This window comes from Miniopterus schreibersii (genome assembly GCF_964146895.1).
Source record: "Miniopterus schreibersii genome assembly, chromosome: 1".
Lineage (NCBI taxonomy): Eukaryota > Metazoa > Chordata > Mammalia > Chiroptera > Miniopteridae > Miniopterus > Miniopterus schreibersii.
In genome coordinates, this window is record NC_138101.1 from 2,275,149 (window position 1) to 2,299,794 (window position 24,646).

At 47.2% G+C, this 24,646-nt stretch overlaps 2 protein-coding genes across 5 annotated transcripts in view; one reads left to right on the plus strand and one right to left on the minus strand.

Moving 5' to 3' along the window:
• SORCS2 (sortilin related VPS10 domain containing receptor 2) overlaps positions 1–24,646 on the minus strand; it is a gene marked incomplete at its 5' end in the record, with an annotated part of 364,973 nt that overhangs the window by 35,663 nt on the left and 304,664 nt on the right. The gene's annotated exons all lie outside the window — the stretch shown is intronic.
• AFAP1 (actin filament associated protein 1) overlaps positions 1–24,646 on the plus strand; it is a 101,450-nt gene that overhangs the window by 26,485 nt on the left and 50,319 nt on the right. For all 3 annotated transcript variants that reach the window (XM_081131663.1, XM_081131661.1, XM_081131662.1), the window contains 3 exons: positions 16,028–16,156; positions 19,171–19,268; positions 23,036–23,144. In XM_081131663.1, the coding sequence (XP_080987789.1) occupies positions 16,030–16,156; positions 19,171–19,268; positions 23,036–23,144 (334 nt within the window). In that variant the 5' untranslated portion in view covers positions 16,028–16,029. The remainder of the gene's footprint in view (positions 1–16,027; positions 16,157–19,170; positions 19,269–23,035; positions 23,145–24,646) is intronic.

A 24,646-nucleotide genomic window follows, 5' to 3' on the forward strand; every position in this document is an offset into this window, starting at 1 on the left:
TCTCCATGCATCGGTGGAGATGGCCTTTCTCCCTTCCCTTGCTGTATTTTTCTCTGTATACGTGTTTTTTGGTTTGTCTGCCTTCACCTACAGCAGTGAGGGTCTCCGAAGGCCGAGACTGTCCTCTCCTGTGTTTGCTGCTCTATCACCGGTGCCTGATGCATAGATTAATACATAGTCATTGAATGAATGGGCTGAGGGAGCATATTTTTCTCCCCCTGCACCGTCATGCCAGTGCTTTGTAAGAAGCTATGTCCACAGGGATGGAGGATTATAAGCAGTGAGGTTGCCCAGGTGGCTACCTGTGGATTTTCACCCCAGCACCTGCCCTGGAAAGAGGCACAGTGCTGCAGTGGACACATTGTGCTCCTTCCAGAAACTAGCCCAGTGTCATAGCTGTCCACCTAGGGCATGACTGCTGCCCTGTGCAGGGAGGAGCTGCTGTAGCCTAGTCACAGGTGTTTAAATACCCTGTGCAGATGGAAAAAAAGCCTGAGGCATAGGGAAGTGATTTGCCCAAGGTCACCTAGATAGAGATGGACCCAGGAGGCACATGGATCTTCTGAAGGCTATGAACTGTGCATAACCTTGTTACTGCTAGAGCCACCTTCCTGCCTCGGAATAGATGACAACAGGGAGAAATGTGCTCCCATGTCACAGGAAAAGAGAGAAGACCTAGCCACTTAAAGTGATGCTCACAAATCTGTCAGAGGAAGTGGCCATCTTTCATAATAACTTTGTTTCACAGTGCGTTTAATTTTCTTATAAGTTTTATGAAAAAAATAAGATAATTGAAGGAGTTTGGGAACAGCAACTTTAGAATACAAGGGAAAAAAATCAAACTGGGGAATTACAGTGTCTCTTTTACTCTCAGCCTAGAATGTGGGCACTTCAGACTCGCCTGAGGGCTCGCTCTGGTCTGACAGAAGCCTCGTGTAGCCAGCCATCATCTGCGACGTTAGAACAGCAGCTGCAGTGCCAGTTTGACCTCCAGAAGCGCCCTTATTAATTTTAAATTTGAATGACAGGAGAAGCATATGGTGGGGTGGGGAGCATACGATGTGCGGTCAGTGAGAGCTTTCACCCCCGTGCGGTCCTGGGATTTGAGACTGGCCCGTCCTGCAGAGAGCCGATCATTATCTGCCCTCCCCAGCTGCCGGGCTCCTTGTCATCCCAGATCCAGAGGGCGGCCCCCATTGTCCTCAGGAAGACAGATTGCCAGTGGAAATCACTGAAATTCTGAGGCCAAGCTGTCAAAAGGTGGTCTTTCAAATCTGGGTGATGGGTTTTAAAATTACATAAGCAAATTAAAGTTTTCTTTAATAGTTAATAGTGTGTATTACTGATGTGAATCAGAGGTGTTTCCCGGGTGTTGTGAGCCTTGAGACATGAACTGGGTTTTCTAAACAATTATCCAGAAATGACACTGAGTAACAGAGAGGAGCATTTATTAAAGAGATCTCCCTTTAGTTTGTCTGAGTTTGGATTTTTGTCAGTATTTAGAACTGGTCCAGATCTTGGTAAGATCAGAGCTGCGTACCTGGAGGGTGCTCCCTGCTTTTTGTAGTCGTCATAGGTCCTTCCCTGGCTGTACGTTTGTCCTCCCTCCTTCCCTCCTCTCCGCCCCCTCTTGCTCTGGTCTCATCATGGGGAGAGACACTGCCAGCGTTTCTCATTCCTGGTGGAGAGCAGTGTACAGTTCTGGCTGTTGGTCCCTGTCTTGCTTTGCAGGAGAGATGCAGTGATGGCCATAGAGAGGTTGTCAACAGGATGCTCTGGGCACTCATCCTGGGTGAAAAGCCATGGAAAAGTATGTGATACCCCAGATCTGAGGTCAGAAGTCAGGGATGATGGAGTATGAAGGGTGAGGTGTAGCAGGTATGTGAGCTCTGTTAAATGAGCATTTTCCTGTCTCCCTCTTGGGCACACACAGACACTTACGTAGTAACATCTTATGTAGTATTTATGACCTTGCCTTGTAATCAGGCTCTTCCGCAGACAGCAGGCTTCACATTGTTCAGCACAGACATTTCCTTCCTCTTCCTGCACAGAAAACACTGTGCATTCACCACATGGGAGGTGAGCACTGAAATCTGAGCCAGCAGCGTAAGGATGGAGTTGGAAAGGAACAGAGATCAATCTGAAGCTGGGTTTCGATGAGTGCAGAAGCAAGACCTGAGAGGCAAGCTTGCCAAGTCCCCGGCGCTGCGTCACTGCAGCATCTGAGCCAGTGAACCTCTTGACCTATTTCTCTAAACTGTAGCTCACGTCCTCTGATTCCTGTGTGAATTTCCTCTGTCAGTCATTCGTTTCAGTGAATTACTGCATCTTTGCCATGTGACAGTGCTCAGAGTTGAAATGCAGCCATGTTTACCCATTTCTGTGGTTCTTAGTTGTTCATTTTTTAAGGCTGTGCTTATAGTTTTTTGTTGGTTGCAAGACACCCTTTGAGAAGCACATTTGGTGTGGTTTTATCTTCATTTATTTATGTTTAAAAGTTAGTTGGGTCAGAGCCTACTTAGAGTAGGTGGGGTGGGGTGGGAGACAGTGACAGTCCCTAGCAGCTGCCTGCTTCATGGGTGGAGATGAAGTCCTCGTCTCGTGGAAGTGACCTGCCTCACCATCCTGTTCCCCTCCCCAGCTTCTACAGTCTGTGGCTCCGTCCAGGTTCAGGCTGGGAGAGAGAATGGCCACTGCAGCACAGACATACTCACGAAGGGGAGTTTGCCAGGCAGACCTAAAAGGAGGCATCATCCAGGAGCATGGCTGCTCTGACCTCTCAGCAGGCAGGAGGGAGGTGTCCGAATTGGTGGCCCTGCTCTCTCACATCCTCTGTAGCATCCAGAGTGGAGCCTCTAGTGATCATCGTCAGCATCCAGAATATCCTTCCTGCAGGTGCTAGTCAGTCAGGGTTTATTGGGTGCTAATCTGATAGCAGCAGCTCTGTTCCTGGCCAAGTGTGTCAGTTAGATGTTCTCCTGGCAGGGTTGTTGGAGGTGTTTGCTGTGGCTAAAATTTAAGGGAAGGAGATGAGTGTGAATCATTTTAAACCTGAATAACTGAACACAGCTGGCTGCTTTTGGCTGTATCGTTTATTGATTACTGTTAATCAGACCTGATGAATCCTGAGCCCTTCTACACACACACACACACACACACACACACACACACATACTTTTTTTTTAAAGACCCCAGCCCCTTAGGCAGCCACTATTATAGGATCCCTTTTTGCCATCTCTGGTTCAAACAACCCTCTATTCAAAGTACCCATCACTCTATTTTCAAGTTCTCTGCTTGTGCATCTCTCCTTTCCATTCAGTTAAGGACTCTTTAGGACAGGCTGTGGGTTATGCATCTTTTTGATGCTCCCATTGCCAAGCACACTCCGTCAAAAGCTAGCCCAGGGCTCTCCAGTGTGCCAGGAAAAATAGAGGGAGTCCTCAGGTTGGCCACGGGGATGACAGGATGGGCTCGTGGAGGGAGATGGTGCTTTGGGGGTTTTGTTTTTTAACTCTTTCATTTGAAATAAGTCAGACTTAGGGAAAGTTGTAAAAATAGTACAAAGAATTTCTGTACACCCTTTTCCCAGATTCCCCAACATTTTACAATATTTGCGCACTCTCTCTCTGTATATAACTTTTTTCCTGAAATGTTTGAGAGTAAAAGACAGGTTGTAGGAATGGGTGAAGAGGTGGAAGAGAAGAGGTGAGTTGGGAGCCCTTACAGTAACCCAGGTGAGAGAGAATGGGACCTGGCCTATCTGGAAATGGCAAGGGAGATAAGCGGGGTTGGAGCTGGTACCTATTGTGAGAGGACACCCTATAAGTTTTGCTGATGGGCTGGAGGACAGGAGTGAGAAGGATGGCTTTCCAGATTTTGGCCTGAGTGACTGGAGCAGTAGAATTGCCCTTGTTGAGATGCGGACCCTGGCAGCAGTGTGTTTGGGCTGAATCTGAGGTCCAAGTGCAGAGGCCAAGATGTGTTGGGGAGGAAAATCAGAGAGCAAGACCCCAGAGAACTCAAGCAGTTCATGAAGACCGTGTTAGCTTATTTATCATTAAGTTAAATGTGTCTCCGCAGGCAAAGTGGCCTGAGAGCTGCGCGGCGTTTTCAGCTGTTTACGTGAACTAACCCTGCAGTCCTTATGCATTTTCCTACCCTTAGTAACGGCAGACAGTCCATTTGCATCAGCAGTTACAGTGAGCCATGCTGACGTCCTCTTATTCACAATTCGCCATCACTTTAGTCTGACATTTGTTTTCGTGCTTTATCAGCATCTCCTCTCGTTTGCCCTTAAAGTATGTGTAACACACATAATCCATCATCTCCACCAGCATTCCTGAGGCAGGTTAGATTCAAGGTCAGTGTCCCCACAGAAGGCCGTCGGAAGTAAGAGTTTGGGGTTGGGGCAGAGGTCTAAACTGAATGTGGAAATTTAGGGATTATCACTGTGTCGGTGTTGTTAAAATCATGGGACTGCAGGAAGTCACTAGGGAATGAGTATAATTTGAAGAGGAAAAAGAAGTCCGTGATCCAAAGCTGGGGCACTTATGAAACCGCAAAGATGAGAGGAAGACAGAGCAGGGGACAAAAGGAATGTTAGTGGAAACCGAGCGCAGGAACTATTTCCAGAGGAGTCGCTGATAGATTCTCGCTGCAGGTTGATGAATGGAGGCTGAGGGTTGGGCTTGCAGCCGGCCACTCTGTGACCCCAAGGAGTGTGGGACACAAGGATGCCAGGAGCCCGACAGAGAGCAGGAAGGAAGTTGGGAGTGAGCTAGACTTCTCTTTGGAGGTAGTTGGTTTGATGAAGTGAGGTTTATTTCAGCTAGTTAGTCATGACGGCAGGCAGGGTTACTTAGTTTATTTTTAACCTCTGGGTTCTTATCCTTGGGAGCACATTAACACCCTTTAGCTGGAAAACTAAAGGTGTAGAAACAGCTCTTTAATTGTGTGCAGTGTTTGGGGCATCACAAAGAACATGTTCTCCGCAGTGACGGGGCCTTTGGGTTAACTGTGAAAAGCCATGCTTTCAGAAGGCCACACATTTCCTGTAGAAACGGTGAAGTGGGGAAGTCACTTTCTGCTTCACTGAAGCAGACTGATGGAGCTGGCCTTGCTGAAATCGATAATGTGGGTGACAGGTAGTTGTAGTTAATGAGAAGACGCTGATCTGTCACATATGAGCTTTGTGTCCTTGGGTGAGTCATTTAACCTTCCTGAGCTTGAGTTTTCTCATCTATGAAATGATACTGTCTACCCTGCCAGGGATAGTTATTTATAACACTTTAGTGGCTTGTTTGGAAGAGCAACTATCATTAGATTTATTGGTGTCTCATGAAATATACAAGGGAGACCGGATTTGGTTTCTCTGGGGGAGTATCAGCAGCAGTTTATTGAACATTCATATACAATGCTCTGTATTAGGAAAATTACATATTGATTTATTTCATTTTATAACTACAGTTGACCCTTGAATAACATGGGGGTTAGGGGCACTGACCCCCTACATAGTCAAATCCACGTATAACTTTTGACTCCCCCCAAACTTAACTCCTAATAGCCCACTGTTGGCCAGAAGCCTTACTGATACCATGAACAGTCTATTAACACATACCTTTATGTGCACAGGGTGGGGCAAAAGTAGGTTTATAGTCTTGAGGACGTGAAGCACAGTTTATTCTTGTGTTATTATTTATTAATTATTGTAGTATTTTCCATAGAAACAACTGTAAACTTACTTTTGTCCCACCCTGTATGTATTGTATACTGTATTCTTACAATAAAGTAAGCTAGAGAAAAAAAAAGTTAAGAAAATCAAAAGAGAAAATACATTTACCGCATTTATTGAAAAAACTGTGTATCTGCGAAGCCCGCAGTTCAAACCATGCATTTCCAGGGTCAGCTGTGCTCTTCAAAGTGGAGACTGTCCTTTAACTTTCTTTCCCACACAATAAGTATACTGATGACTGTGTTGGTAACAGAATTTATTGAGGACTCCTTCTTTGCTGATTTCTTTACATAAGGGCATTAAAGAAACCAACACAGCCCTGTCAACAGGCTCCGCTCCTCGTTCCATAGAGAGAGGGAGGTGCACTCGGGCACCTCCAGAAAGCTGCGGCGCCGGACTTCCACCCGTCTGTTCACACCAGAGTCTGGCATTCGCTGTATCTACATAGTGCAGTCACTGCATTTTCTCAGAGCTGGAGTCTCACTCGCTCTAGGAGCACTGCAGCTCCTGGCCTTGAGAAGCTGCTGTGAGACCAGCTGTTGTGTTAATTGGCTTCCATTAGCACAGTGACATATGTCACCCAACCCGTGGTGCCCACTGTCCTCCCCCGCCATGCATGCAGGAGTGGGCTCCGTCTGCCCAGGAAAGGGGCAGACAGACAGTGGCCTCAGCCCTGCCCCTGGGGCAGCCTCACCCTGTGCCTGCTGTTGGGGCCCCACAGGCTGTCAGAGGGTACTTGGTGCAGGTGGAGCCCGGGGCCCAGGCACTTTGTGAAGACAGATGATGGCCTGGCTGCAGGCGTCTCCACTGGGGGCTACATCACTCAGGGTCCCTGAGGGGGAGGAGGTGGGTCAGATTACCATAAGAGTGCTGAGGGGGCGTTCACACACAGACCACATCGGTGTTGTCTTCCGGGATGAGGAGCGGCATCAGCAGGAGGGTGGTGACGTTTGTGACGGATATTAGACTGATTTCTGACCCAGGTCCCTTTTCCTCAGCTCTTCCCAGGCTTGCTTTAAATAGAGCTCTTACCTGCCTCTGAGCCGAGGTCCTGGCTGCATCTATAAGCTTAGTGTTGTTTCCTGGATATCACGTTTTCCTCTTGGAGTTTATTTCCTGGAATGCCCAGAGCAGAGGTGACAAGCTTTTCTGTAGAGGGCCACCGCAAATATTTTAGGCTTTGGGTCTCTGTTGCAACTGCTTTACTCTGCTCTTGTGTCCTGAAAGCAAGAGGTACATGAATGGCCCTGGCTGTGGCCCAGTGAAGTTTTATCTCCACACACAGGCTTTGGGCCAGATTTGGTCATTCACCCCCCAACTCAGATGTATGAGGGTGTGGATGGGCTTGTGCACAGAATGAACCCTAACTGTTACCACGTTGTTTTGAATCTGGCTGAACCTGACTGTTTGGGGAGCAGCACCCAGATTCCAGTGAGTCGTCAGGGGCACCATTGCCTGCTCAGTGGTCTCCTTTCCTTTTCGCTGGGCTGGTGGTGTGGGCTCTTTCCTGTGGCAGACCATGGTGTTCGTGAGGTCACGGGTGGCAAGTGAGTGCGGACAGCGGCATATCCCTTACTTAAGGATCGCTGTTGTGGTTCACCCCTGCATTTGAAACACGCTCTCAGATTCAGTATGGTGCAGGGCCCGGCTGCTCAGAGTTGGACCATGGACCAGTAGCAGGGCGTCCCCTGGGAGCTCGTCAGACATGCAGACTCTCAGGCCCACCCAGACCTGGGCAATCAGGATCTGCATCCTAACAAGAGCCCCAACTGAGCTGTGTTCCCAGGAAAGTCGAGAAGCACTGGTTCAGGGCATGGAGACAGAAAGGAAGCATTTTAAAAATGCTTTTATCTTCAGATTTTTGATACTGAAAGTGTAACAACACAACTTTAGAGCGGTGGAGGCTTTTCAGGCATCTTGTAAGAGTCATAACTCAGTGTTATTTTCCTGACAGAAGGGTATTAGGGCCCACTAATGGGTGGTGTGCAAAGTCCTAGATCAGTTCAGAATACTAGACTGAAGGTACTTCCCTTGCAGTGGAGCTGGGAAACCCCTCCAGCTCTATGCCTCGGTTTCTCCTGTGTGAGACATTTATAACTGATGACATTTAAAGCTCTCATTGGTTGGAAGTATTCGTTTTATCTGTTTCACACCATATGCTTGGACCCTCCCCCTCCTGCCGCCTGTGAGTCTTGAGGAGGGTATTTACACCCCAATATTTCGTGTGAACCCCTCCTCCCATCCCTCTAGACTGATGGTCGCAGTGTCAGCCCAGCTGTCTGGGATCAGAGAGCAGCCCAAAATGCATGAATTGCAGAACCTTGGGATTGTCAGAAGGCAAAGCCAGAATGCCGAGCAGATGCCATCTCAGAGGTGCTGTTAGAAAATGGTCTGGGGGTTACAGGTGATTAAGGTTCACTCAGTGGAAAAGGCCAGTGACTCAGAGGTTCCTGGAAGCTGCTGCCTCCACTTCCTCCACCAGAGGTAAAGGTACAGCTTCAGATGACTTAGGTTAGGCTTTTTAATCACACAAAATAGGGGCTGGGGAGATGCATGCAGTCTCCTCGGAAGTGCAAAATGATAATGTTTACTAGAAAATATTTATTGTGTCTGTTCCTGGAAATGTATTTTACAGCTTGGCCAAGAATCCTAATGATCCTGGACCTCCCTCTTTCTCCCCTACCTCCTCTCTCCTGGTTCTCCCTGAGCTTCAGCACCAGAGCCTGTGGTGTTCAATGAGACCAGGTTTCTAAGTTCAGTCTTCCTTTCCTTTTTCCCTTTTGTTTGTTTTTACTCCTTCCTTTGCTGAGAAGAAAAACCCTTTCATGGATAAAGATGAAACAGCCTGCGGGAAGTTCAAGAGCTCAGGTCTTTAGGGCTTCCCGGCTCTCTTTGCTCTCAGGAACTCGGCTCGTTCCTTATAGAAACAGAGCTAGCCCCTAATGTACTCAGCCAGTTCAGCGATCCTGTTTCCTGTTTATTGCTGTTGTGTGAGGAAATCTTTTCTTTAAATTCTAGTTACCTAGATCTTACCTAGGTGAATTACCATAGGTGAATTCCTTTTATCTAGCATTATCAGATACAACATGCAGTATGTCTCCTGCTTGATTCTACCTCACCTTGACCAAGTAGGGTTTTCCCTCTGACTCTTAATTCTCTACCTTGAATGTGCTGGTCTTCTGCCCACAGTCCCAGTCCATGAAGGCAAAAGAACACATCCATTCCCCCCAGACCCAGGCAGCCGCCTGCACTGCAGGTTAGTTTTACTGGTTCTAGAATTTCATAGCAGTGGGTTCACACAGTGTGCCTTTTTTCCTGTGTCTAGCTTCTTTCATGTAGCTCCTTTTTGAGATGCATCTGAGTTATGCATATGGATAGTTTCTTACTATTGTAAGACATTTTCCATTGAATGCGTATATCACAGTTCATTCTTCCGCTTATTTCTTCGTGGCCATTTAGCTTGTGTGCAGTTCTTGGTGGTTCTCAGCAAAACTGCTGATGTTTTCATGTGGACGGATGCAATCACTTCTGCTGGGTGAATACCTAGTTAGTTCCTGGATCACATGGCAAGTGTACGTTTAACTTTGTAAGAGGCTGCCAGACTGCTCTCTAACGCACTGTCCCGTGTGGGCTCCCAGCAAGTGAGGACGAAGGTTCCCGCTGCTCTGCAGTCTGCCAAGGCTGGATCTCAGCAGGGTTGTCCTCCTGGCCGTTCTCCTGGGTGTATAGGAGAGTCGCACTAACCTGAGATAATGAGATGAGCCCCTTTCCTGTGCTTGTTGGTCGCTGTGTCTTTTCTGTGGAAATGTTTGTGCCTCCTCTGCCTGTTTTTTTTTGTTCTTTGTGTATGTTCTCAGTAGTCTGTGTGGTGGTGTCAGCACTTTGTCACACACATGTTGCACGTATTTTCTTAATAATTTCTTCCCCAATGTCCAGTTTATTAATTTTTTCTTTTATATTAGTACTTTTTGGTGTCCTAAGGAATCTTGACCTACTGCAAATTCATAGATAATTTCTAGGTTTTTGTCTAGCTGTTTTATAGTTTTACTTTCATATTTAGCGCTCTGATCCACTTGAGTTAATTTCTGTATACGGTGTGATGCAAGGGTGCTGCTCAGTTTTTCCCTTGTCGATATCCACTTGTCCAGCACCATTCATTCAAAAGACTGTCCTCTCCCCACTGAACCTTGGCATCTTAGTCAAAACTCAATTGGCCATTTATGTGTGGGTTTATTTCTGGACTTTGTTCTGTTTCACTGATCTATCCTAATGCCAACCCTACGCTGGACTGATTACTTTAGCTTTATAATTAGCCTTGGAAGTGCTTAATTTAAGTCCTCCAGCATCGTTCTTTTCCCCGAGTGCTTGGCTGCTGTAGCTCATTTCATTTTCTGCATTTTAGAATATGCCTATTAGTTTGTGTGGGGTGTTTTTGTTTTTGTTTTGTTTTTTGTTCAGCATTTTTGCAAAAAATGCTGCTGAGATCTTGGTTGGGATTGTGCCAAGTGTGTATATTCATTTTGGGGGGAATAATTCGCATATTAGCAGTGTGGAATCTTCCAACACATGAACATGGCATTTCTCCTTTTGAGTCTTCATGAGGTTCCTCAGCACCTTGGCCAGTAGCTGTCAGTGGAGGGCCTCCCATGTGTTTTGTTAAATTTACCCTTTAGTAGTTCGTGCATTTTAATGCTATTACAAACAGAACTACTTTCTCTTTCACTTTTTAATGGTTCCTTGCTAGTAAGGAGCTTACTATTTTATAGAGACATTGGCAAGTGAGTAGACAGACGAGGAACTGAAGAATGGACAAGAGGCATTCAGCCTGCAGTGAGTTGGTTTGTGGAGGCTTTGCAGAGCAGGAGGCATCTGGGGCCCTTAGAGAATCTGGATTGTAGAGAAGATGCGTGCCAGGGCAGGCGTGTTTCAGAAAGCAGGAGCTGGGGTCAGAGGCAGGGGCATGAGGAATGTTCTGACAGGAATGAGTAGAAGCTGGGTCAGGCCACACGGAGACATGAGGCGGAGTATGGAAGGTGGTGGGTTTATAAGGAACAAGGCCAGATTGACAAGGGGATTCACTGCTGGACAAGGTTGAAAACTGTGTTCAGTGGGTGATTGGGAGCACTCGCGTGTTCATGGGCTGGGGAAATGGAACCATGTTTTTTGCATTATATAGTTATATAATATAATATTTGCCATTTTGACTAACTTTCAGTGTCTAGTTCAGTGGCATTAAGTACATTCACATTGTTATACAGCCGTCACCACCATTGTCTCTAGAACTCCTTTCATCTTGAAAAACTAAAACTCTGCCTGTTAAAATAGCTCCTGTCCCCCTCCCCAGCCCTGGCACCCACCATTCCACTTTCTGTGTCTATGGATTTGACTATTCTAGGGACCTCATATATGTGGAATCATGTAATAGTTGTCCTTTTGTGCCGAAATTGTTTCAGTTGGCATAATGTCTTCAGGGTTCATCCATGTGGCAGCAGGTGTCAGTTTCTTTCCTTGTGAAGGCTGAGCAATATGTCACTATGTGGACTGATTACATTACAGTTATCCACCCATCATCAGGGGACACTTGGGCTGCTCCCATCTTTGGCTTTTGTGAATACAAAGTCTTTCTTAAGTGCAGATGACCTCAGATGAAGTAGGGATTTGGAACTAAGAAATCTAACATAAAGTTGTTGGCTACATGCATTTTCACAGAGTCCCCTTCATTTCTGGCTGTTTGTATTTCCTTGCATACTATCTGTCTCTAACTTGAATGTAGAGATTATGTTTGTTTTGCTTATTATTGTATGCCCCACACTTAGGCACCTAAACATTTGTGCAATGAGTTGTTATTTTTAGATAAATATTTAAAATATCTTACAGTAAATAGAACTTAAATTTGCATTTTCCTTTCCATCCTGCTATTGCTGTCATTCTTCATATTCCCTCGGGTAGGCCTGCCTCTTTCTGCTCCGACCTCTCCCTACACCAGTCATCCTTAGCGCTGCTCCGGAATTATCTCTAAAAAATGGAGATTCATCGAGGCCACTTTTTCTGAAAACCTCTCCCTTTCATGGAACAGTGGTTCTATGCGTCCACATGTTGGTCTGCCTCTACACTGTGAAGCTGGAGTGTCAGGGGCTTGCCTTTAAATTTTGAGTACAGTGTCTTGAACATGGTTGGTGTTTAACAACTTATTACTGAATTAAATGGAACAGATGTAAATGAGATGAAAATACGATGCTCTCAGTATCATATTTAAAACTTTGGTGAGCAACCAGCTTGGTTTTGAGCAAGAGTCCTGACCTGCCAGCCTAGGAATCAGCTTCAGAATGAGGAGGTGTGGGCCCTGTGGTGCTTTCCAGTCACATATATCACTGTGATTAGTAACAGCATGTGTGGGTCTGGGCTTTGTCTCTTGCCTTCTACAAAACAATGGGAGGATGTTTTTACTTAGGGCTTAAGTCATTCGTCCACATATTAATCGGACTTGTGCGAATCATGATATCTTCCTAAAAGAATGTGTTCTGTGGACTTTTACAGTGATTCCTCTGGGGAACTCCTCACTGGCTCTGAATAGTGCAGAAAGACCGATTCTCAGGATCAGAGTAGACATAGGCATACAGGCCCTTCTAGAAATGCAGGCTTTCCTCTGGGATGTGGGCAACTGTGTTACAGGTTCATGTTCAGATTCAGGGCCAGTGCTGAGACTGAGCTGCGACTGTCAGTCCTGTTCAGACAGGAGTGACAAGCAGAGGCCTTGCTTTCCCTCTTCAGATTTGGATGAAACCAGCTTTGAGTGACTGTCTCTGAAGTCACAAGCTTCTATTCACAGGCTTTTGTCGGCTCCCCACAGCAGGCTGCTGGGCATGTAGCTGTTGTCCCCACGCTCTAGACAACGGTCTGGGAATCAAAGAGGTGGGGGGCTTGTGCTCCGTCATCAGACATGCAGATACGGTCGGTCATCTGGAGTCTTATGTCTTTCCAGCCAGATAGGATCTGATGCGGTGCCGCTTGCTCTGAGATTTCCCAGGTCAACCTCTGGGCAGCCCAGTTAGATTATGTGCAGAGGCCTGTGGATGTGTTTGCAGGAACTGCTCTGAGAGTCTTCACTGTAACCCTATAAGGGAAAATATGTAGTGCCTCCCTTGAGTGGCAGCTCCTTGCTTCCCTGCCACATGAGTTCCGAGTCCCTCACCAAGCACACGTCTGAGTATCCTCACAAGGCGCCCGAGGTCTCAGCAGAGAAGGCCCTGTCCAGGAGGTGATCAGCTCGTTTGAGAAAATGAACTTGTCAGAATCTGTCTTGCACTGCTTTTGATGTGTGTGTTCTAAAAATACCATAGGAGACACAGTTACTCTTGAGAGGAAGGTCTCTGGTATTTTTCTCTGCAACTTTCTCTTCCAAACAAATCTCAGGAATTTGGTCTGTTGTGGAGATTTAGAAACAAACAGTGAGTGAACCCAGCAAACACATATTGAGTGTCTGTTGGGTGCTGCTTCCTGGCAGGTGTCTTGCTAGGCATCTAGGTGCACGGAGAGGTCACATGCGGTCCCTGACTTCACACTGCCTGCTGACTGGTGGAGCAGACATTCACCCACAGTTATGATGTGATGTGAGATATGGTGAAGGCAGGCTGAGGTGCTGGTAACAGAGCTGAGTGTTGATGGGTAGGTAGGCAAGAGGCACCTGGTTAAAGAGGTGAGGTTGGTGTGTGTGTGAGGGACCAGACAGGGATGTGCAGGTTAGGTCACACCTATAGAGAGCAGCAGAGAGTGCCAAGGTCAATGCCAAAAGCAACCTGATGGATGCTTTCAGAAGAGCTACAGAGTGACACAAGGCGGGGAGGGAAGGAGATGGGTCTGGGCAAAGAAGCAGCAGCTGGTTAATCTGATACAAGGTCAGGAGAAGTCATTGAAAAGAAGATAGGGGACAAGGGCAGTTTCCTGAAATGCAGGTTGGTTCTGGGGCCAGCCATGTTTCACAGTCTGTCTTAATTGGAGCCTCAGATGTGGCCCAGTGGTCCTCAGGGACATGAGATGGGGTTTTATGAAACAACAGTCCCCAGTGCCCCAGCCTCTAGAGACTGTCAGCTTGAAGAGTGGTGTATGGCAGGCAGGCAGCGGAAGTGCTACTCCCCAAGGTCATGGGACAGGCGGAAGGAGGAAAGAGGACATGCCATCTGCTGTCCAGGCCTCATGCTTTTATTTCTATGTAGCCTCCTTGATTAGTCTTTTCATTTTACATCTGAATCTGAGCAGTAGTTAGAAAATCTTTTCCATACCAAGATTATAAAAGAATTCACCTACTGTTTCCTCAAGGACTTGAATGCTTGCATTTTTAAATATTTTTAAATATTTGATTGCATTTGGTGCTTATTTGATGCTTGCATTTAAAAATATTTTTAAATATTTGATTCTCAAGTATCTTTATAGTTTTTTCCTGGTATATGATGTAAAGGAAGTATTCAATTTTATTTTATTTTTCCCAGTTACTACCAGTTGTCCTGACTCTATCATTTCCCCATTGGTTTGAGACACTACATTGGTCAGATGCTGTGTATCTGTTGGTAGTTACACATGCTGGCCTCAGTCAGGGTCTTCAATTGTGGGAGGTGTTGTAGACTGTAGAATAGTAAGTACATTTGGAAAGAATGTCATAAACCAGTGGTCCTCGAACTTTTTTGTTTAGAACTTTTTGGTCTCGAAATATGGATTGAAAGCCCCAAAGAGCTGTTATTTATGTGGGGATATCTATAGATATTTACCATACTAGCATTTAGAACTGGCAGACTTCTGAGATATTAATTCATTTTAGAAATAATATACATTTATGAAAAATAGCCATACTTAACAGATGAGAGAGCTTGTGAGAGTGCATTGTTGCTGTTTCTGCAGGTAGGTCCTTGCAGTATTGGCTTCATAGAGGCAACCTGGGCTCTCCCACATGCTTCTGCGTTCCCGTCACTACAAAACCCTGCTTTGGTGGCAGTACATGAGAAAATCTGGCCCCACACAAATGTGTGGTTGGAAAAGAGAGTATTTTGGTGCCTTTTCGGAAAATTGTGGATGTTTTTCTTTGATACTACACCAATATCCGACAAGTGCCAGTTTTTTAAAGGTCAGCTGCAGTGTGGACTCAAGCTGTATCAGAAAGAGCAGCTCAGTTTGTTAGGTTAGAGAATTTCAGCCTGATCCACGTTAGGTGTATCTCACCCATGTGTGGCTGTGTGACTGAGTGGGGTGGACCTTCCCAGTGTCAACACACTGCATGATATGAATCAGAAAGTCACACTTTCTCTCTAGACAGCCAGGCTACCTCAGGCTGCAGAAGTGGCTCACTCGCACTTTCTACTCATTCCACCGGGTATTAAAGGTGTGTCTTCAGGGTTGGGATTTAATGAAAGCAGTGATTTTTCCTGCTTCATCAGGGTCAGCAAAGACATTCCAAGTGAAGAAAGTAGTGTTTGTTTCAGTTTTTGGACTATGGGTGTCTGGTGAGGATGCAGTGACCACCAGGACAGTTTAGTGTCACTGCTTTGACTAAGACTTCAGCAGGTTAGGCACCTCTCATTTGCACCATCAGTGCAGAAAAAGGCGAGTAATGTCTTACTATTATGAGAATAGCTTGATCTGCGGGCTCCCTGAAAGGAATCCATCAGAGGTAGGCAGCATGATTTAAAACTTTATGATGACTTAAAACGTGCTGACATAAGCCACGTAATTCAGAGCTGTGGATGTGAGAGGGAGAGGCTGCCACAGCCCTAGAAGGAAGACATGATGGGAAGCCAGGCCTACGCACGCTTTGTAAGTCCTCCTTGCAGCCAGCACCCTTTGTCGTAATTGTATAAACACGTGCACAGCCTGCCTGGGGATGGAGCCAGCCCTATAAAAGTAGAGTCGGGTGTTGAGTTTCCAAAACCATGTCCTAGTGATTATTGGAAAACTATTTGGCATTTGAAACTACCATCTCCTTCTTGACATTGAAATTTAATATCGTGCAATTGACACCGTGATGATGTCAGGCGTTTGGGTCGTGACTCCCATCTGCTGGCAACATGGCTCTGGAGCATCTGCCAGCTCAACGTTGTTGCCTCAAGCACAAGTGGAGGAGTAGCACATTTGTCAGAAGAGGATGCATGAGTCTGTTAGTGGACCCAGTTTTCAGCAAACTTGTTTTAATGTTGGAATAAAAATTCAGCCATCAAGCTGGACATGAAATGCTTTGAGTCAAATCTAGCATTTATATTTTGACATTTGGAAATCAGTGGGTCTAATAGTACCTTCGTCCTTTGTTTTCAGCAATGGAGGAGTTAATAGTTGAACTTCGTCTCTTTCTTGAACTTCTGGACCATGAATATCTAACATCAACTGTCAGGGAGAAGAAGGCAGTGATCACGGACATCCTGCTGCGGATACAGTCGTCCAAAGGTGTGTCTCACTGAACTCTCGTCCTCCCCCCAGTCTCCTGAGCCTCCAAACCACCTTCACCTCCACCCTTTCCTAAAACATACTCATTTGTTTATTAACTTATGGGTTTGTTTAGTCATCAAGTTGTCATCAAAGGTTTTACTATGTGCCAGGGACTGCAGTAGTCTCTCGGTGTAGAAAGATAAAGCCTTTAAGGAGCTAAAGGAAGAGTGGGTGTATTGGGGGCCCCCAGAGCACCCCAATACTCGGAGATTCACGAGGAGTACTCAGCATATAGTTGTACCTTCTCATGCCCAGGATTTATTACAGGAGTACTGAGGGTGCCCAGCCAGGTTGCAGGGGAAAGATAGGCATGGTCTGGAGGAGTCCATGTGTAGCTTCCTTATGCCGATCTCTCCCTGAGTGTCACACAGCACGCAACTCTTCCCTCAGCAACACAAACGTGCAATCTGTGTGCCACCAAAATTCCAGACTCCCAGGAAAGCAGGTTTATTAGGGCTCTCCTAAGACAGAAAGAGAGAGAGCAAGTGAGGAGATTAACTTTAGGGGTCGGCTCATGTGGTTATGGAGGCTGAGAAGGCCCATGACCTTGTTGCAAGGAGATACCCAGGACAGTGACAGTGGAACTCAGTCTCAGTCTGAAGGCCTCAGAATCAGGGCTAATGGCGTGGGTCCTGATCTGAGTCCCAAAGCTCGAGAGCTGGTGTCAGAAGGCAGGAGAAGTAGGATGTCCCAGCTCACAGAGAGAGCCTGCTTGCTCTTCCTCCACCTTTTTGTGGTCCCTGGTCCCTCAACTGATTGGATAATGTCCACCCACGTGGAAGAGGGCTGCCCCTTCACTCAGTTCACTGATTCAAATGCTAATCTCTTCCAGAAGCATCCTACCAGACACCCAGAAACAGTGTTCCATCAGCTCTCTCTGCATCCCTCAGCCCAGTCAAGTTCACACAGAATTCACTACCACAGCCGGTGTTTGGTGTAAACCACATTTTTTGCACAAACAGTCTAGGCACAGTGAACCAGCCTTGGCAATTAGGGATGATGGCAGCACTTCTGAAGTCCATGTTCCCAGATGCCAGCCAAGGGCCATCCTTGCAAGCAGGCCCTTGTAGAGAGAGCAGCCTCAGGCCTGCTTTTATGCCCAGTGGGTAGGACAGAAAAGCAAGTAGTGGTAAGCCTGGTAAGTATGTTGTGGCAAGCATTAGCGTGTAAGGAGAGTCCTAGGAGGGAATCCAGTTCAGTTCAGTGAGAAAGTGGGGCAGGGCAGGGCCAGTTCTTGGAGGATCCCAGGTTAGACTGGGAAACTCTGTAGGAGACAGCTGGATGAGATGTAAGGGTTTCTTTTCAACAGCTCTATTGAGGTATAATTCACATACATACTCTACCCATTTGAAGTGTACAGTTCATTGGTTTTCAGTGTATGAAGCCGTGGTATGACACAGTTAGATGTGCATTCTGGATCTCGGGTCGAGGGATTTGGTAGCCACATGAGGCCCTGGGCAGATGGGAGCACAGGATCAGGACTGTGTTCTGGGGACAAGTATGAAGTGTTCACTATTGAAAGGATATTGTTGCTTCCCTGCCTGGACTCTTCCATGTGTGTCTACTCTGGCCCCACACAGGTATGTGGTTGGAAAAGAGTATTTTGATGCCTCTTCAGATAATCTTGAGTATTCTTCGTTGATACTGCACGAAAACTCAGTGAGCTTCTTAAAGGTCAGATGCAATGTAGACTAACTGGTTTTGGTTCCTGGCTTGTCACCAAGCATGTAACCTTGCAGAAGTCACTTAATCTCTTTACACTTCAGTTTTTTCTTCTGTGAAAAGGGCAGATGTGAGCACCTACCTAGAAGATTGTTGTCAGAACTGAATGAGATAATATATGTCCAAACAGTGCCTGACCCACAGTAGACACTCAGATAGCATTTCTCTTCAAGCTCATTCCCTCTGCGTACACCCTTCCCTCAGCCATTCTAGGGCCTCTTGCCACAGGAGTTGCTGTCTTTTCCCCCATTTCCCTTCCTCTCTTCCTCTGTCCAATGAGTTCCAATCCTTTGGTTATTTATGCTTCATTCTGATGTATCTTCTGATATTTTCCAATTCACTAATTCTCTCCTCAGCTCTTTAATTTGCTTAAAACTCACCCACTGACTGTTTTAGTGGTAGTGTTTCCATTTCCCTCCCTCCCTCCCTCCCTCCCTCCCTCCCTCCCTCCCTCCCTCCCTCCCTCCCTCCCTCCCTCCTTCCCTTCCTTCTTTCCTTTCCTTCCTTTGTTTATTGTTTCCAGTTCTCTGCCAGTATTCTGGTCTGTGTTGCAGCTTCTGGAGGTCAGGGACTTTGACTTCCCATATTTTTCCGATAGCCTATAGCACTGTGCTTGACTCATTTATAGATGATCATTGTTAAGTGATTGTTTTACTAGGTCTTTCCAGGTGAGCTCTTGGCATATAAATAGTACTGTGCCCAAATTAAATCTAGCTCCTTCTTCTTGCCTTCACTGGTATAGTGCTCACCACGTTTTCTGAGAGTCAGTTGTATATATACTTGCCTTCCCAGCTGGAATATGAGTGCCCTGAGGGGGTTAGCTTGTATCAGCCATGCCAGTAATAAAGTATGTCTGTTACAGTATCTGAGTTTAAGAGGGCACTTAATACACACTTACTGATTCCCAGGAAACTATGTGCCCCCTTAGTACATGGGTAGGTGCCAACCCGAGTAGGAATTCAGGTGAGCAAGTTGTCCTTGAGAGGCCACGTGGCACAGTAGGGGAATATGGGCTTTGCTACCAGCTCCGTCATTGCCACCTGTTAATACTTCAGTTAGGTTCTTTAACCATTTTTGCCAGCCATAGGCTCTCCTATAAAATGGAGACCAGAAACACCTACTTTGCAGGGTTGTCGAGAAGGATCAGAGATAGTGTTTGTGAAGAGTTAGCACAGGGCTGAGGAAGTGACAGCTGATGCAGTGCCGCCTCCTCCTCCTCACTCAGTCTTCTGGTTTTGGTTGACCCTCAGGTTTTGAAGTGAAAGACCATGCTCCGAAGCAGGAGACCCCCAGCAGCCTGCCGGCCCCGCCCCAGATGCCTCTGCCGGAGATACCGCAGCCTTGGCTGGTGAGTTGTCCCGCCCTCGCAGCAAGGTCACTGGTCACCTGGCTCACTTTCAGTTCCAGGGCAGGTGGTGACAGCCCAATTCTGGAAGGAAAGAAGCCTCTATTGAGGGTTGTAGGAGCTGCTAGGAACTCTGAGCGGGAGGCTGGAAGTGTCCTTCCCTCAGGAGGCAGGTGTTTCTATGAAAATTACTGCAGCTATAGGTCCATGAAAATCTGTTCTCAGATTTTAAGAAATCAGAGGATTTAGCAGGCAAAACTATGACAGTAGAGCCCAGGGACTTGACCCTCTTTCTGGGTTAACTGCATTTGAATGCCGTAGTCTGAAACTTTGATATTTCTTATTATGCTTCTTCTGGGATTAAAAAAAATCAATTTTTTTTTGTCAGGAGAAAAATATATACATATTCCAGGAATATGCACTTTATTTGATCTTATGCATTCAGAGTTCGTTCTGGAGTTCTTTGCCACTACCCCAGTCTGGGCCTGCTCACATGTGCAGGTTTCTTGTCCCATTCACCCTTTTCTGCCCTTCGCCACTTTCTGAATTGCTTACTCAGGGGAACTGGACATTCATTCAAAGTTAGAGCAAAGATGGTTGCTTGACAATTCTCTTCCTAATGTTCACTTCCTCTACAATTCTTCTAAGTATCTCTACCCCAGGATTAGAGCTGCAGGAAAGCAGGGCCGTATCTTGTTTATTTTTGTCCTACCTGGGCCCCCTCACGTGGCTGATGCCCAGTGGGTACTCAGTAATGGCCATTTTAGGGGGCACAGAGGAAGTGAGCCCCTACTTATTCCTGCCATGTATCTGGATCATGCTTGTTATTTTTTCACTTATAATTTTATTTAATCCTGACACCTTGATCTCAGAGAACCCCCACATTAACTGAGAACATGTGAATAGGATGCATACCCATCATTCCTAAAGGGAGGTTGGGGCCCAGTGAAGATGTGTGATTTGTTCAAGCTCTGTTCTTTGAATTTCACATCCAGCCTATTGTCAGCAACACTGCTTGGGGTTGTGGCAGCCAAGCCATGCCACCTCCAAGCCATGTTGTTACTTGCTATAAAACTACTAGAGTTAATTTTTAAGTTGATAGTTTTGTATGGCCCACAAATGATGTTATAAATATCCAAGTGGCCCTTGGCAGAAAAAAGGTTCCCCACCCCTGCTCTAAGCAGTGGCAGACCTCACAGGTTGTGCCTCTCCAGCCTCTCCCATGCTTGCCTGAACAAACCACACCCCTCTGCCCAGTGGCTGGGGACTTGTGGCAGGTTCAAGGACAGGTGGTGTTTGGGAGTGGAATGCAGATCCTTTTGGAGAGAGAGTGCTCCTCTATTTTTTGAGGGTTATTACTTCAAAGTGCAAATAGTTTAATTTTTTTCCTGATATTAAAAATGATAAATACTATATAGAGAATCCAAGCTATACAGATATGCATAAAAAAGAGGCAACCACAAGTTAGCATTTTGATGAAGTCCTTCTGTCTGTAGGTATGTAAGCATAGCACAGTACCTGTTTCCCTTCATGGAATGGCATCTAGCAGGGATTTTTCAAGCAGATGGGTGTAGAGATGTGTGGGCCCTTTAATGTCCACCCAGGGGTGTCTTTGTTTCTAAGCAAGCTTCTCTTGGCGGACATTTAGATGTGAGGTTCTGCTAAACTAACATTTATTGAGCATCTTTATACATTTTTGCTAACGTGACCATTTGACCTTCTTGGCATGTATTTCCAGCAGTGGAATTATGGGATCTAAGGGCATGCCCATTGAAAGGTTGTGCCAAATGCATGGCCACCAGTAGAGTTTGAAAGTCTGGCAAGAAACCCATCAGCTTAGAGAGGGAGCAGCTCACAGAACATGTCTGTGCATTGCTTGCAGCCCCTGGAAGGGAGTCTGTGCCGATCCATTTGTTTGAGTCAGCTCTCCACAATGTGTTCCTGGACGTGAATAATATGACTGTTTCAACACATTCAGAGGAAGTTGAAACACCCTCCATTTCATGAATAGAGACACTCAGTGAATCAAACAGCTCTTTTCCAAGAGCAACAAGCAGAGATTTTAACTCCTGCACAGACTCCTGTTCAGACCCTGCCCGGGGCCTGGGCCGAGCGCGGATCTCAGGTTCTGTTGGAGGCACTGCCTCTTCAGGAGGAAGTGAGGGGCCTGGCTTGGGCCGCGTGAGACCAGAGCAATGCAGCCAGAAGCCAGCTGTGGGCAAGGAATGCAGAGGGATCGGGCTTACTAGTTAGGGAACAGGACTGGGTGTGAGGGGACACTGCCTTCGCTACGGGAAGGGATACAGTGCAAATGGGCATGAGTGAGCCATCTCTCTCCGTCTGGCCAGAGGAAGGGTGGGCTGGATGCACAGTGGCGATGAGTCATCACGAGGGCTTGGAGTCAGCGCCGAGCTACATGGGAAGTGGGGTGATTTCACATTCTGGAGACTTCATTTATAAACACCTTACAATTTCTTTGGAACATTGTTCTACTTGGAGCTTAACTTGATGGACCTTCAGTTTGGGGGCTCTGTCCTATTCTCAGCAACGTCTTTGCAGTTTGTTTACAGAATATAGGTAGTGTGACCGGGTGACAGAAGGGAAATAGAACATGAAAATGAGAAAGATCTTTAGCAGACAGACCTGTGTTTGCAACCCCAGCTCTGTGGTTGAGTAGCGTCCACTTTGGACAGACTCAGTGACCCCAAGCATCACTTCCCATGTTTGTGAAACAGAAGGTGCTGTAGATTCTACCTCGAAGGCTCCTGGATGGATTGGCTGCTGCAGCCTGTGACCAGAGCACTGGCACTTTGTGCTGTGCCAGGCAAACGGCAGGTATTGGGCCAGTGCTGGCTCTCCTTTCCTGCAGCCCTTTCCACTGGCATCAGGACCAGTGAGTGAGGGATGACCAGTGAGCCTGGAGGTGTTTGTAGGAAGAGAGGTTGGTCTACATTAGAGTCCTTGAGTTGGGGAGCAGAAGGGGGCTTCCTTGGGGTCCTAAGACATGTGGAGCCTGGCGAGTCCCAAGCCTGCCGCTCCCCTGTGTTCTACATCACGGCTCCGGCACTCTGGGACCCTGATCTCAGAGTCTGACAAGAACCTGACAGGAATGTGTTCGTAAGGATCAGATTCCTTCTCCAGAGAAAATTCGCAGTTTCGCGTAGAGAATGGCTCAGAGATGACTTCCTCTTTCCTTTGTAACAGGGTCCCTGGCAGTGTTAGGAGTGTGGTGAGATGGTGGGACGCCTCCTCGTTCATTCAGTCCCTGTTTACCTGGTCCGACTCTGTGATGAGCACCAGGTGGATCTGAACGGTGCCAGTGCTCCCAGAGCACCCAGCTCAGTGGGGTGGGCCTCGGAGAAGAAGCCAGCCCTGGGGACCTTGGTGGGTCAGTGGTGTGGGGATAGTTTTGGGGACAAAGAGAGAGGCACCTGTGCCAGTTCTGGGGGTGTACATTACCATCTTCTGTTTGGGAAGGAGATTTGGTGCCTGAGCTGGGTTTACAAGGTGCTCTCAGGACATGGGCTGCACAGCTGGTCACTGTTGGTAGTGTGGTGGGAGAATGGCATGTGGCCAGGCCAGGCTAGGCGGGACATGAACAGGACAGTCACTGAGATCCAGTTAGGCATGAACTCCAGAACCTCTTTGCAGGGTGATGTTCTTCTTTGCCAGAGACGGTCCAAAGGAAAGAGAAATTGCCGCCAGCACCTGCTGGTTGGAAACACGGCATTTTCCTCTCGTGACGCCCTGTCATTTCCTTTTGTTCCCAGCCCCCTGACAGCGGGCCGCCCCCGCTGCCGACGTCCTCGCTTCCGGAAGGTTATTATGAGGAGGCCGTGCCACTGAGTCCCGGGAAAGCTCCAGAATACATCACATCAAGTGAGTGATGGGCCTGTGGGCTGTGGGGGAGCCCAGGCTTTTCTGGGCACGAGGGGACAGGGCCTCCCTAGCACTGTGGATGTGCAGGGTAGGTACAGAGAGGGCTCAGAAAAGTCAAAAGTGTCTTCCAAGCCCCTCAGGGAACTCGGGTTGTTGTGACTCAGCAGAGTGAGAGCTCACTGCTATGGAAACATGATTCCAAGTGAAACCCCTTTCCTGTGGTTAGAAGGGAAAGGACTTTCTGTGGCCTGTCCTTATGGGTGTGCGCCCCCACCCATGAGGGCCTGTCCCCGTAGCCTGTGTTTACTATGCCATGCTGAGTGTCCACAGGGCTGAGAGTCACTGGGTGCAAATAAACATCTCCATGGAGGCTGCTGTCATCAGACAGGTTTTCCCAGACATTTCCGCCTGAGTTAGAGCTGTCTTGACACGACTCATTAGCCACCTGCATGGGGACTCTCTGAGGCCCCTCCCTCCTTGTTAGACCCCAGCTTTCACAGATACAGGATGACATGGGGACAGTGACAGTCTTCTCAGCACTGCCTCTGAGATGGGCCCTGCGTCATGGGCATCAATTCTCCTCAATGTTCTGTCAGGTGGTGTGGGGCTGCCTCGTGATGAAGCTTAAGGTCTGAGTATGTGTCCACCGAGGGGGTGCAGTGGCTGCTCTTATAATAGGAAGAGCTGCAGCACAGGAATAGGCACAGGTGTATTACCTCCACCAGTGCACCTCTGCAGGTGCACCCACCTTCCGTCTCCCTGTGCACCTCTCATGCAGTCCTGCCCTGTGGTCATCATCTTTGTCACCTGGTCTCTGCTACACAGAGACTGAGTTTGCTGCTCTTCTCCCTAGCAGTAGATAAGCAGAGCCTCACTTGGTTGTTAGAGGATCACCCCCCCGTCCAGTCTGTTTTCTGACTGTGAGGAGGAATGGACTGAGCCCAGGCCAGCAGGACAGTAGGCCCCAGAGGGCAAGGGGGCCTTGTCTAGCTCACCAGGCCTGTGTCCTCAGCTCCTGGGAAAGTCCCAACAAGCCCTGAGCCCAGTATCAATAAATATTTGTCAGACCCTGAAGGAGAACAGGGACAGTCTGGCAGGGAGGTTAGGAAATGTCGGTGCTGAGATCTGTAAGTTAAATTCTTCAGCTTCTTTTTCATTTAAGGACTATTTGGGAAAAATTCAAGTAATTTCTGTTTCTGCTGCTTCAGAAGATAGTCAGTTAATTAGGAAACACACAGAAGTCACGTGGCTTGAAGTAATCCAGAACTACACTGGATTCCTTTCTCTAATAGCAGTGAGTAAACACTTTTGATGAGGGTATTTCCCAGCGTCTGGGACATTATGCTTGACTTCGGGGGCCTTTGGTACCTTTTGGCCTGAGGAGCACCCCCATCACTGGTGTGTCATGTCCTGTCCTTCAGAGAGGCCATTCCTCAGCTGCTGACTGTTGGATGTCTTTTGTTGAACTAATTCCAGAAGCAGGAGTGACAGGGACTGGTGCT